General features: G+C 37.0%; 1 protein-coding gene across 2 annotated transcripts in view; it reads right to left on the bottom strand.

Moving 5' to 3' along the window:
* Positions 1-14926, bottom strand: part of RELN (reelin) — a 484957-nt gene that overhangs the window by 254385 nt on the left and 215646 nt on the right. For both annotated transcript variants that reach the window (XM_081147442.1, XM_081147441.1), the window contains exons 5-6: positions 6695-6727; positions 4024-4102 (exon numbers count right to left, since the gene is read on the bottom strand). In XM_081147442.1, the coding sequence (XP_081003568.1) occupies positions 4024-4102; positions 6695-6727 (112 nt within the window). The remainder of the gene's footprint in view (positions 1-4023; positions 4103-6694; positions 6728-14926) is intronic.

The following is a 14926-nucleotide window of genomic DNA, read 5'->3' as shown; positions in this document are numbered from 1 at the left end:
CAGAGTTAGGGTGAAGAAGCTTCACTCTAATCAAGCCTGAGCCACCACTATATTCCCATGAAGGGCTTTTGTTTTTCTCTTTACTAGTAACTTTACTTCTCATCTCTCATTCAGACAAAGCAATCAGAACCTGCTGGAACAGTGGGAAGATAAAGGGCCACTTTTTCAGCAGGGCCCAGAGAGACTAGAGGGGCACAGAGCAGAACTCTATGGTCTGCATTTCAGGGAGGCAGAAGGACCACAGCTTCATGATAGCACACGAGAGCATTACGTTGCAAAGATCCACAGCCCAGGTCCAGGAGCAGCCATCTAGTTTCTATGCCCTCAAACAGGGCTCAGAACAGAGCCACTGCCCAGAAAGAGTGGACAGGAAGTTATCTGTGTGGAAAAGTCACCACAGACTAGATAAGCTGAGGAGGACTCAGTGAGTATCTGCAGGAACCAATGACTGGGGAACCAGAGGTACATCTCCACCAGCCTCTTGCTTCTGCACTAGTAAATCATCTGAAACTTAGATACAGCATCATAAAAATGGGAGAAGGCAAGCCAACGTTGATTTAAATTACATTTCTATCACTGGCAGAAAGGGGGGGGGGCAATAAAAAGAAATTAAGCTGGTTAAGAAAGAATAAAGAACATTTTATTTCTTTGACACCCAAGTTTGTGAACAGAATTCATAACTGCTATGCTTGTGTGAGTATAAACAGTTTTGGAAGGGCTGTCAGAAACTGTTAACACTGTTGCTCTGGAGGAAGGGAATACAGCTCTAGGGTGGGAGGAAGGCTTACTTTCATTATTTTCCTGTATTCTTGGACTCTTCACTAAGTATATTTATTAATTTTTAGATCAAATCTAATATTTAAACTAAGTAGACAGACAGTAAAAAACTTCCTTGGTTCTATTCCAATTGCTGTCACATACTTGAAATAGTAACTTGGTTGTTATGTTCATTCATAATAATAGTATTATCATTTTGTGTTCCTTATTTTTATGTATAGTCATTTGTACATGAGTTAAGAAACTTGGATAACAAGAATTACATGAAATAGATGAAAGTTGCTTTCATTAGATAAAGTAAATGGAAGCAAATAAGTTGTGAGTGATTAACTTCTGAACTGATTTACCTATCATTGTATACACATGACTTTAGTTTCTTAATTTCTCTTTTTTTTTGTCCTTAAAAATTACAAATTAAATAATGTATAGGGTGCTTTTTGAACCCTACAGAAGAAGCATGCTCATAAAAGTAGCACATTTTTCTCTTGTGGAAAATTACTTGGTGATGCCTTTAGTGGTGGGAAGCTGGCCAAAGGCAGCACACCAGGCACGTCGTTTCTGTCTGTGTGCAGCAGCAGCACCGTGACAGTGCTGGCCGCAGGCTCCTCCTTCCACGCTGCCGCAAGTGCCCAGTGGTTTCTAATTCAGCGGGAGTACAGAGAATCAAAGGCAATACCATAAGGCACAAAACTCACATGCCAGTATGTGTACCAAGAAAACAGAGACTTCAAGAGAGTGAAAACTGTCTATGGAATTACAAAACAAAGTTGGCTTTGTCATCACTTTATTGGAAATATTTCCTGAGATTTCTGATTTTACCGGTTTCTGGTTTCTGACTTTAGGGAATTTATATCTATTTTTATGGGGTTTAAGGCATCTAAAACACTCTTTTCCCCTTCTCTATGCTTCTGCCATAATATGTTTTCATTCTATTCCAAATATCATATAATACAGATATATTTAACTTGATGTCTGTTTTTCAGTCAAATGTAATGAGGGAAGACTTGGAAACTCGTTTAAATAAATTGGCTGAAGATTATTTTAATATAATGGTTCTTGTTCATATGTAGGCTTAGAGAAGACAAGGAGACCAATGTGCAAATACACCACAGGAGGAAGAAAGAAAAGAAGGGAAAGAGGAAGGGAGAAGAGGGGAAGGGAGAGAAAAGAGGAAAGGGGAGAGAGGGGCATAATGGGGGAAGGAACTAACTTGTATCTAGCACCTACAATACGCCACGCATGGTGCCAGATCTCTTCAGGCTTATCAAACTTTTAAATGGTGCTCTAAGGACTTTTAATGACAAGACAATGGGGCTCGGAGAGGTGAAGCAAACTTTTTGTTTTTCTGAAGGTAGCCACCTGGTAAGTGCCTAGTTCAGGAGTCAAACAAGACTAGCCTGACCTCAGAACCCCTGATATCTGTTGTTCAACAGTCATCTCTCAAATAGTGAGAGCTTCATAGTTTGGCTTTTTTTTTTTTTTTTTTTGTCTTAAAGAGGCTAGATGAAAGAGCTGGTGGGCAATAAGTGATAAATTTATTCTGAAGCATATTTGATAGAAGACAGAAGCATGTGACTTTTTAAAGTTAATAAAAGGTTTTTTTGTTTTTTTTTAAAGCAGGGAAAACCATACTTTAAGTAAGAAGGACACAAAATCCATAACTTTGGTCAAGAAATCATCATTCAGTCATGAAAATGGGGGAAGCAAAATCAATCACATTTCATTGATTTTAAAAACAACAGAATTTGAACCACATAAAAGTCACATTTTGTATATGTCAAGAAAACTCACTGAAGAAAATGAATTAGCTTGACAGAAATGAACTTGCCTTGAAAGAAACAAATCATCCGATAACATCTACATTAATGGAATATGAAAAAGCCAAATGTCAGAAGTAGAGAATTTTTCCTGAATAAAAGCAGTGCTTAGAAAGTTGTTTTTGTTTTTCTTAATACAGAGTTTCAATTTATTTTAAGAAATTTATATTTAGGTTATGTTCATAGGAAAGTGAAATTTTGTTGATAAATTATTTCTTTAAATGGCATATAAATTATGAGACTTTATGACTCTGTCCAGTCTGATTCTGTTTGTATATTTATACTATCTAGATCTATACTTCTTTCTAGAAAAGACATAAAAAGTTCCTCTGTCTAGAATTTAACCACCAGCACTCTCTATATGTCATTTGTTACTCTCAGGTCAAGGGCCATTTTTTCCAAGAAATGTTTTTAGTGTTTTCTCTACTAAACTATAAATTACTTGACAGAAGAAACCATATCTGCATTTAATTCACTGTATAAATAAAATAATTATTGCTTAATATTTATTGAACAATAAAAAATAAAAACAGAAGTGGATATCATATGCTGACATTTGAAGATAAAACAATTATTCTCTTCCTAGTCTTGAGTATTGCTTGGATTTGGGTTGCAACTTGAAAGTTTACATTAGATATTCTATTTTATCTTGAACCCTTAATTGTGTATACAAAAATATTTAGTATCACAGAAAGTCCACATTCAGATATTCTCTCAAATTGTGCAGACTGATGGTAGCTCTGGGTTGACAGGCTTATTTCTCCAAAATCAGCAAAAATACAATTGCCAACAAATTCATGCATCTATTTATGTATTCAACAAGTTTCTTTTTTAAAGTTAAATTTAAGTTTTTCCATTACCATTTATTCCCCCCATACTCTCTTCTACCTCCACATCCCTCCATCCCCCGCAATCACCACACTGTCGTCTGTGCCCATGTCAACAAGTTTTGAACAAATGAATTTTGATTCATTATATTTTTGTTCTCAAAAATCTCATGAAATTCCACCTAAATAGCCTTTGAAGAAGTGATTGGAATATAATAATGAGTTGACTCAATGATGTAGAAGTTATTTGGAAGTATGATTCAAATCACCTCTCCTATTTCAGATAAACCATTTCCCTTCTTTTGCTTGGTATAAATGTAATAATTAGACACATTAAAGCTTAATGTTTTCTATGTGAAGAACTTATACATCTGAAAAAAACATCTAACACCACCTGTGGCTTTGAGGGGTACCTAGATTCAGTTCTTAAGTCAAGAATAGACAGTATGCAGTCTACATTAAGCCTAGGTCTCTAGTTGATTCTTACTGATACCTTAGTGCTAAAGAAAATTTTAATTTTATGTAACTGCTTCAAGGGAGCAACAGCATAATTTCTTTTTTGCATTAAAAAAACCTAAGTGAGGCATATGCCTGTAACTTACCATATATTTGGATTCAATTCCAGTTGGTGGTAGGAATCAAAGTCATCTCGTAGGATAATACTGTTGCTATGTATTTCAGCTAAAAGGAAAAAAAAGTATTTAGAAAAAAAATGCACTAAACAATAGATTTAGCTACACAAAAGGGTCAATGTGCTGCATTTATGAGAAATAATAGTTTAAAACAGAATTTTAAATGAGCAGTTTATATTTGCTTTGCTAAAGGAAAAGGGTAAATGCTTTGAGGTTTAGGCACCTAGAATCTGGAAACCAGAGCCCCCAAAGAGAAACCCTACTAAAGTGTCACAGGCAGGACAGGCAGGAAGGCCAAGGTCAGCACCAACCTATAGGGAAAGGTCATACAAAACGTGCCTCTCATAGCTCAACACGCCCAAAAGAGATTCAGTGTCTAGCTCACTTTAAAGTATAGAAGGAGAGAGAACACTCTATTTATTGTCATCTAGCATTGCTGGTGTTTACTAACCCATTTCCTCTTCCCTTTCCTACTATCCTTAACCTGGCTTGTTTTCTCTCATTCCCTATATTCTCTCTTTTTATTTAATGTGTTTCAAATTAACTCCCTCCCCACTCAAAGCTGCATAGGAGAAATTATCTATATGAATAAGTAAAACTCCCCAATAAAATCATGATAGAAGTCAGAAGGAATGCCAGGGAACCATCCATAATTTTCAATATGCTATCACTACACTTGAGATTATATTAAACACCCATTTTTAAGCTCTAGAACTTTGGGCATGCTAAGAGCAAAGAATGCTTTCATAAGCTGTAGAGTATTTGATATTTGCACTGAATAGAGGGTGGATGAGTAAAAACAACTTCATGGCCAGCTACAACATAAGTGGGCTTAGTTTTAAAGTTGTATGAGAAATAATTATTTCTATTCAAGGTGTAAAACATAAATTTTGTGCTTAAAATCTCTCCCATATGATTCCCATGGTTTGCTTGGGAAGTTTGTTTCAGTTAATATAAATTCTCTGAGCCTGTACAATTTTGTTTAAACTAATTTACATATGCTTTTGATCTAATTAACAAAAAATAACCCCCCCAATATTTTTACTTTTATTTATTTATTTTTTTGCTCGAACTCACTGAGCAATTAAATTCAACTCCAAGTATCAGGAAGCATTCTCCTAAATTCTTTTTGGTGATATCACCACCTATAGCCATCTTTGCCCTCTTTATACCAGGTATGTCAGCAGGTAAGCACATAACAAAGTCTGGGAAACCAGTGAATCAGCATGTATTGAGAGGAACGGCTTTTTAGACTCAAAGCCTTGGGCATGGCAACGGGGAGAATATGGATTTACACTGGAGAGAACACTGTGATGTATTCTGTGCATGGGAGTGATTTAATGATCCCTCTGAGTGATTAGACACAGTGCCTGAAATGCCTACAGGATACAGCTCTCTCAAATACCCAACTGGCCGAGACTGGAGACTCAGCTGGGCTGCTGTGAATCACCAGCCTGCCTCTGCTGCCAGAAGGCATGCTTCTAAGCGTTTATGTTTGTCTGCCAAAGAAGAGCAGCCCCAAGCTGTAACATTACATAAAAGTAGAGCTTCTCAAGGCAGATCTTCCAAAGAGAAAAATAAATTAATTGGGTTTATAGGTTGAAAGGAAAAGCCCAAGAGACAAATCACTGACCCATCTGCAAGTCCCATAGTGAGAGACACCTGAAAAGGTTGGAGCCAACCGGGATGACTTCCTTTCATTCTTATTAGTGTAGTGTAGGAAATTGCTTTTAAAATAAGTCTTCACTGAAAAAGAATGAGAAATTTAACTCTTAAAGTTCTTTTATTTCATAGAGAATTTTTACAAAGGCATGAATAAGTCTCAATGGTTATTTGTTCATGTATTTATTGATTTCCAACACTGCTATATCATTGACTATACATTTTACAAATATGAAGTCAGTTCATCCTCATAACAACCCTAGGAGGTAGGTAATATTATTACTTCCATCTTACAAATGTGGAAACTGAGGTGCAGAGAGGTTAAGTAACTTGCTCAATGTCACATGGCTAGGAAGTGGTGAAGGTGAGACTAGGCAGTTTTGCTCCGAAATCTGTACTCTTAACCTCTGTGTAACCCTGCCTCGAGAACTGTGGCCCGCTCAGTGCATGGCACTGTGAAAAGATCATGAGAAAAATGAGTGGGGGTAATGTTAACAGGGTGCCATTAAACACAGCACATAGTTATTTAAACAGTCTCACTTCAGTTTCTGAAGAAATGACCAAATTATTTCTCTTTTTACAATGCAGTACTAATCTGAGCAGCAATTTCAAATCTGAAATGAGATGAATCCCTCCATACTCAGAGCTCCTTACCCATTGCTTCTATGCTCTATTTATGGTGGTAGGAGCAATAGGGAAAATTCAGCATTAGAATACTCTCAATGGTCACACTCAACAGAATCCTAAGGATGAATGTATTAACAGGTTTGAAAGCCCTTCCATTTAGCCCTCAGCTGGGTAGCATGATCGTCTCCTCATCAGGTTCCTGTGTTCAAACATAACCTGGACCTGACTCTAATGTCAGTTAATGATCAGCAAGTCACAGAGAGCAGAGAGTTTCATCTGCCCACTTAGCCAGAGGAGTGAGACAAGTAGATCTAGCACAAAGGTTAGTGACACCAGGGTCTTAAACACTTACCTAGATGCAGGTGCATAGTGGCCTCTGTTGGAGCTGAACAGAGAGAGGAAAAGGAAAAGATGACTGATTAGCAACAAAAGTAAAATCCAGTATTAAACAATAACAAATGCAATTACAAAACTTAGGTGACATAAAAATAAAACAGCTAGAAGCTTTTTAAAGGAGTATGAAGAAAATGCCAATAAACATCCTAAAATAAGGTATCCAACTCTCTATTTAGTTATATTTAAAAGTAACACGTTATTCTTAAAGTGAAGGGTAGAACCCTTTACACACAGGACACATTTATTATTCACGTATAGTCAGCTATCTCTTGAATCACACAATGTAAATGTGATGTGATAGTTCATGAATATGCCCAAAACCTTTTTGAGCACTTATTTCATGTCAAGGGCTGTTCTGGATGTTTGGGAAATAGAGAAAAAAAGCACTATCCTTGCCCTCAAACAGTTTACCATCTGGTGGAGGCAACTATAATATAGTGCAGTAAGTGCTATGTTAGTGTTCAGAGGGTGCTGGGGTGAGATGGAGGAAAAGGGAGGGATACTAATTCCAGGCTGACCAGGAGAAGAGGGCTGTCAGGAGAGGCTTTCCAGAGAAGATGGCTTCTGTGCTGAGTCTGAAAGACTAGTAGGAGTAAGAGAGGTGGGGGGAGGGAGGGAGAGGTGTTTCTTTCTGGAGTAACAGTGGAATGACACAGAGAAGTAAGAGAAAATGGCCTTCAGAGAGAACCACAAGTTCCACATGACTGGATGAATGTTTAAGAGGAGGGAATAGAAAAGGTGAAGTTGAAAAGATTGAGAGGACAAGGTCATGACACTGAATGCTAAGGAATTTGGATTTCACCACGAAAGCATGATGATCTGAACATTTATGAGCAAAGGAGTGGATGTTCAAATATATATTTTAAGAACAGGACACCAGAGTTTGAAAATGAGGGATACTGCCCAATTAATACTTTGGTTTTATTTTTTCTCAAAAGACTTCCAAATCTATAAAGAAATAGTGCCAATTCAATATCTAAAAATTAGAACTCATGTCATAGATATTTTAAAATCTTTTACATCAGTTAAAGAATTTCAGGTAGATATAAAAAATTTGTTTCTATCACACTGGTCAGTGCTTCGGCTATGTTAGATGACAAATCCAGACTCAAAAGAATTTTAAAACTAGAAACTGATGTTTGTCTTACTGCTTTGCACCAGCATATTATACACATTAAAAATACTTGTGCTCTGTTTTTTGAAACAGACTCTATGAAAAGTGTCATGAATATAGTTGCTAGTATACATCTAGCATATAGGTGCAAATGCTCTGAACCGTCAGCAGTTTATGGAAGTCTTCAAAAAAATACAAGAAAAATTTAATGATCTTGTGTTTTGTGTCAATGCTTATGGGTCAAGTTGCAGAAGAGTTTTACAAAGACTCACTGAATGGTGAGCTCTAATTTAAGATTTTCTGGAAACAAAAAGAATAATTGCCAATTATCTAATAATCAATGACAAAAACACGGCACAATGATGTATGTTCCCTCATGTCACACTACATATGAATGAGCTAAATTTGAAGCTTCAAGGAAAGCAAAAATGTATTTGCAAAGTAGTTAGAAAAAAGAATTCATGTTAAATTGAAACCTCTACAATACAAATAAATAGCGGTTTTATACATTTTCCTAACATGAATCAATATGCAGAAGATTCCCTAACAATAATCCATATGTACAATTTTTAAAATTTTCTGCAAAAACTCCAAGAAAAATTGGAAGAAAGTCTTGTTGATATTGATAATTTTGGAGTTTCTTTTCAGATTAAGCACTATCTCTGTGAATCCCATGTTAATAATACTAGATTGACAAAAGAGTAAATAAATTTACTTGGACAGGTGTGGTTTTGAAAGTGATATGCTTTTGTATGAAAGTGAAGTCAGCTCTTCTAAAAAAAGGATGAACAAATATTGTCAAGGTGCAGATATTAAAGGAAAACAATGTTTTGACATTCAATTCAGTTGTTGGAAGACCTTTAAGTAGGTCTGGAAAATTTGAATATGGAAATCTGGTTTTCAACTGTAAATGTTATAAAATCTTAAAACAGACTATGTATTTCAATACTTAAGATGTACTGTAAGTATAAAATACACACCAGATTTCAGGTACTTCAGCAGGTACCTGGAGTCATGGAAGAAGACTGAGTCACTCAGAGAGAATGTAAGGTATAAAAAAGAAGTGAAAAGAGGATTAAGTGTGCATTTAAGGGACTGATAGGAGAAAAGGAGCTATCAAAGGAAACTGAGAAAGAGTGCACTTCATTATGGAAATAAGGAAAAGAGAATTTTAAGAGAGAAGAGGGTTGAAGGAGAAACCAAAATAATCCTAATAAAGCTGGTATCTACTGAGAACATCCTGCTATCAGGCACTGTGCTAAACAGGGTCTGTAAAGGAACCTAGGGAGTTTGCCCTTAGAGGCCACACTCTTAATTACTGTGCAGACTGCTCTGTCAAGAAAGTTCACTGCAAAGACAAGAAATGAGATTTTGTAGCACCTAATGAAAGAATAGTACCAAAGGGGTTTTTGTTTGTTTGCTTTGTTTCTTAAGATATGATAGTTTACCATGTCCAATATTAGCTCTTTACACAAGTTCTTTGTTATTCATGACATAAATTTGTTAAGAAGGGGGGAAATAACACTAATATAAAAGATAATAACTTCAAAAACTGGGAAATAAGTTAGTTAAATTAAATGTAATACTTATGGAAAATATCAATTAGAAACATTTACTCGTCAGTACAATGGTTAGATGAGTATAATTAAATATCTGCAGAGACATCAGTTAAGTTACCTACTTGATTTTATTTATTTAAAATTTTTTTTGTTTTTTCAATTACAGTTTATATTCAATATTATTCTGTCTTAGTTTCAGATGCACAGCACAGTGGTTAGAAAATCGTGTACTTTACAGAGTGGTTACCAACTTGATTTTAAATAACTCTGATGACTAGGGCCTGGACCCAATAAAGAGAATAAGTTATAAGATGCTTTACTCTATTTTAAGGAGTCTATCCAAATTGATATCTACCTTTTCTAAATTATTTTGGCACATGGCATCTTTCACCTACAACATAATCTGGGGAGGGCTATTTAAAAAGACCCATGGAATCAGTCTCTGGGAGTGGAGGCTCAACTTTGTATTTTTAAAAACCTCCCATGTGATTCTGATAGAAAGCCAAAATTTAAAACCACTGGTTTTAATCATAAAATCCAGCCCTTATTTTACAGCATGCAGAACTGTTCTCTGTATTAAGTACTCTGTCTTTTCTCTGAAGAAGAAATAAGTTACTCAAAGGAAGAAAATATGTCCACATAAGACACCAGCCTAAACTGGTAATAGATTCTCAATAAATACTGAATTGAATTGAAAGCTTCTTTTTTTTCTTTTTTTTTAAAAATATATCTTTATTGATTTCAGAGAGAGGAAAGGAGAGGGAGAGAGATAGAAACATCAATGATGAGAGAGTCATTGATCGAGCCCGCAACCCAGGCATGTGCCCTGACCGGGAATCAAACCCCGATTGCCTGGATCCTAGGTCGACGTTCAACCGCTGAGCCATGCCCGGCCGGGCAAAAGCTTCTTCTTAATGGTAGTATGTTTTATGATATTTTAGAAAATAAATAATTGAAGATCCAAATCTTTGAAAAATGTGAAAATATACTGACAACTTTGTCAAATAGTCCTTTAGTATAAGTGGTCTGGGCAGTTTAAACACAGAGTAAGTGTCCACCTGGATTTAATTTAACTCAACAAATTTAAATCATATTTTAAATCACTAGTTAGGAAAACTCAATTCAATATTTTTAACAAAAAATATCCACTGTCTGAGATAGTTAAACAATATTTCCTCAAAAAAGGGACATACTCAGTACACATTAAACTCGATAAAAAGAAAATTGGAAATTTCCTTGAAAAATATTTACACATGTATGGTCCAAAATCTAGTCCAGTACTGGGCCTGGGACACTTATTTCAATCATCTCTCACCAGGTGGCTGTATCAATCTAATTGTATGTAGTAAAACAAAATTTTCTAAGCTTGTAGGAACTTCATCATCTTATTCACATTTATCAGGATAAATATACCACAGAAAAATTAGAGTAAATAGCCTGAAGAAATATAATATAGTTCAACATCATTTATTACACTCCCGCTTGGATAGGGCTTGCTTTGCCTCATGCTACTAACATGGATGAATCACTAAATTCTTAAAGTATGTAAATTTGGAAAAATGTTTTTTCCTTTATTAAATATAAAATACATAGTTCAGTGAGGTCCTAATTTGTCAACCTTCTAAGTAATACCAACTGGTATCCTCCAAGTATACCTTTTCTCCTCCTTTGCCGTTGAACTAGTTCTGACTCATCTTTCTTGATTGCTTGAATGCTTTTATGCCAACTTTTTGTTGGTCTGTTGCTGATTCTCTGCCTCTTTAAGGACTTCCTCCACCCTACCACCCACCTAGGTCCAACCTCCCAGCTCCTGAATATGAAATTGCATAAATCAACTCTAGCTAGCACATAAAGTTGTCAAATGGCTTATACTGGGAAGTTTTGTTCTAAGAATAAGAGAGAACAAAAATGTTCCTAAAGAAGTAGGCTTTGGCTTTGAAGAAAACAGGACATACCTTTAACAGAGTCTAAAACACATCTCACTTTCTTCCAGGTACCTCTTCATTACGATAAAAATACCAGGTCAGAAGGCTGACCATGGATATACATGGGACAATGCACTGAGGGTGGGGGCCCTGCTAGTTGTCAGAGGAGATTGATTTGAGAGAGGGAAAGAGACAGCCTGGAGTGGTTCTCTATCTAGAGAGATCACCAAGGGAACTTCATTAAATGGTCCTTATTTAGCTTCACTGATAAGACACATTAGACTATACATAAAGGTTGGACAGAACTTTATGCTGTGAGGAACTCACTTTTTACCCTAACACAGAACTCTTAGCAAATTTGGATATTTCTAGATTTACAAAAATAAATAAATGTACATCCTACACTATGGAAGAAATTCATTCTGCGGAGAACACCAGAAGTTCACTTTGGTTTGTATAAACAGTTGATTACTTATTAAATCATTTATCTTCCCATAAATGTTGAGGCAATTCAGTTTAGTATGAAATTTCTACCACTAAGTTGTAAACTCTTATAAACAGTGCAATGGTTAGAGGCCAAACTTTCAATGATGTTTTTGAATTAAAGTACAATGATCATGATATACCATATCCTGGATTTCATGGATCACTCCAAGGAGATCCATGAACACTGGCAATGCATAAATAAATCCAACTTAAAATTCTGAAGATCTATTAATTTGTCACATCCTAGGCTAGAAGACAATATCACTATCTGTGTTAAGAGAACACAGGAAGGGTAAATAAATTTGCATTTCAATGAACGTTAGATCATACTCAAAATAAGCACACATCTCTGTAATTTTCACTCACAAACTTCATGTAATTGAGATCCACAGAAACTATATCCTTTGTAAAGCCTGATCAGGTTCAAGTAACTTGACTGAACTGGAAATTGAACTTAAGTTATATATTGATAACTTAAGTAGTATGCCAAATGTCATAAAAAGGAATCAACTTAGTCAAAACCACAGATGAAACGTAAAATGCTAAACAAGAAAGTTAAAGTGAAGATTCACTTTCAAAAAGTAAAAGCAAGGCAACAAAATGTAGGAATCATGATAGAATCTCACTAAAGCTACCATGTTTTTTAAAAACCTTTTTTTAGCAAAGAATTAATAATGAAGACCTGGCATACATTGACATATTTTCAGTTGAAAAAGGCAAAGACCTTTTAAACTTAAAGTTATTTGTCATCCAAATTTTCCAGAATACAAAGCTTTAGATCAATAATGAAATGCATCAGTGAGATTTTAGATCTTTGCTTAGCCAAACATTTTCCTAGATGATATGGAACTACTAAGTGATCCGAAGATTAAGTATGTAATTTTACTAATATTTCATTGAATATGTAAAGAGAACAGGAATGGATTTTTTATGTTGATAAATTAATATTGTTGAAAATAAAAGAAATCCTTGTGAATCATTGTTTTTATAAGATACTTCAAAATTTGTTCGAGAGACAACAAAATGGGGTAGGTAACAGTGGTACCCACTGCCTCCAACAACCACATCAAAATTACAACTAAAATACTAAACAACCATCACTCAGAACCTCCTGAAATCTAGCTGAAAAGAAGTCCTACAACCAGGGAACTGAAGAAGCACACTGAGACCGGTAGGAGGAGAGGAGAGGTGGGGCGGAATCTGGGTGGAATTAAGGAGATGTGGCTTTGGTCTCACACCCAGGTGCAGCAGTTTAAATCCAGGAGGGATATCTCGGTGGTTGAGGTTTCCAAGAGGAGTGCGGGGTCACAGCCCCACAGCAGTTCCCCCAGCCTAGGGTTCCAGTGCAGGGAAGAGAAGTCCCCACAACTCCAGGCTGTAAAACCCAATGGGGATTGTGGCTGAGTAAGGAGAGATTGGTGGAGTCCCAGGCAGTTCTTCTTAAAGGGCCCCCACACAGACTTACTCAGATGCACTCCCTCTAAGCTCCAGCACTGAGCAGCAGCTTGAAAAGAACCTGGGATATTCCGGGAGGAACTAATTGCCTGAAATCAGGGTGAGAGCTGGAGGGGCAGCTTTCTCACAGAAAGAAGAGCTGGCAGAGGCCATTGCTCCTTTGACGAGCCCTCCCTCCACAGAGGTGGCAGGCAGGAACCTTCTCTGAATCTCCATCAATCTGGTCCATACTTTTCCCCCCATCCTGGTGATTCCCAGAGAACCTGCCCCTCCCTTCTTGCAAGCTCATCCATGCCATTTCCAGTAGTTTTTCTATGGAAGTGACCTCTTTAGCCTCATGCTTAGGACTTTCCTAAAATCTCTCAAATAATCAGCAGCTGGCCTCAGTGTTCCCCATACCTCTTGATAAATGCCCCTAGGCTTGGCACTAGTGGCAGCCTGCATTAGTTCATAGCTTGGTGTCTTCTGAACACCTCCAAGCCCAGCACAAGTAGCAGCTATCTATCGATTGCTGTGTAGCTCATGCTGGGTGGCCCTGGGCAAGGCACTGGCAGAGGCTGAGTTTGCACCTCCCGGGAGGCCCCAGAGACAGTGCACCCGGTGGTCAGCTTCAACCACGCTGGATTACAACCCTACCACAACCACAAGTGACACATTCAAGGGGCACACTTGGTGAATGTCAAAGCTCCACTGAAGTAAATCATGTTCCATAGGGGTGTCTCCAGAACACCAGCTCTTCTGCAGTTGCAACTGGTCCTCACAGCCAATTGGCCTGGGGGTAAATTCCTCCCAGTGACACCAATAGCAACCAAGGCTCAACTACAATAAGACAGTGCACACAGCCCACACAGGGGAGCACCTAGAGGGCCCAGCTCAGGTGACTGGGGAGACTGAGCCACTGGGGGGGCCCTACAGGACACCTACTACACAAAGCCACTCTACCAATTCCAGGAGACATAGCAGCTCTACCTAATACATAGAAACAAACACCAGGAAGCATCCAAAATGTGGAGGCAAAGAAATATGTCATAAAGGAAAGAACAGAAGAAATCTCCAGAAAAAGAATTAAATTAAATGAAGCCAAGCAGGCTACTAGATACAAAGTTCAAAACAATAGTTATAAGGATGCTCAAGGATCTTAGTAAGACTATTAAGGAAACTAGTGAGATCATCAATGACATAATAAAGCACCAATTTGAAATGAAGGCTACATGAAATGAAATGAAGAATAATTTACAGAGAATAAACAGTAGAGTAGAGGATGCTGAGAATCAAATCAGTGATTTGGAATGTGAGGAAGCAAAAAACACCCAATCAGAAGAGCAAAAAGAAAAAGGAATCCAGAAATATGAAGATAGTGTAAGGAGTCTCTGTGACAACTTCAAGTGGCCCAACATTCACATTATGGGTATTCCAGAAGGGGAAGAAAAAGAGCAAGAAATTGAAAACCTACTTGAAAAAATAATTACAGACAACTTCCCCTACGTAGTAAAAGAAATAGACTTACAAGTCCAGGAAGCACAGACAGTCTCAAACAAGAGGAACCCAAAGAGGCTCACAGCAAGACACATCATAATTAAAATGCCAAAGGTTAAAGACAAAGAGAGAATCTTAAAAGCAGCAAGAGAAAAGCAGTTAGTTACCTACAA

This window comes from Miniopterus schreibersii (genome assembly GCF_964146895.1).
Source record: "Miniopterus schreibersii genome assembly, chromosome: 9".
Taxonomy (NCBI): Eukaryota; Metazoa; Chordata; class Mammalia; order Chiroptera; family Miniopteridae; genus Miniopterus; species Miniopterus schreibersii.
Note: the sequence above shows the minus strand (reverse complement) of the source record. Positions and strands in the feature narration are given on the sequence as shown.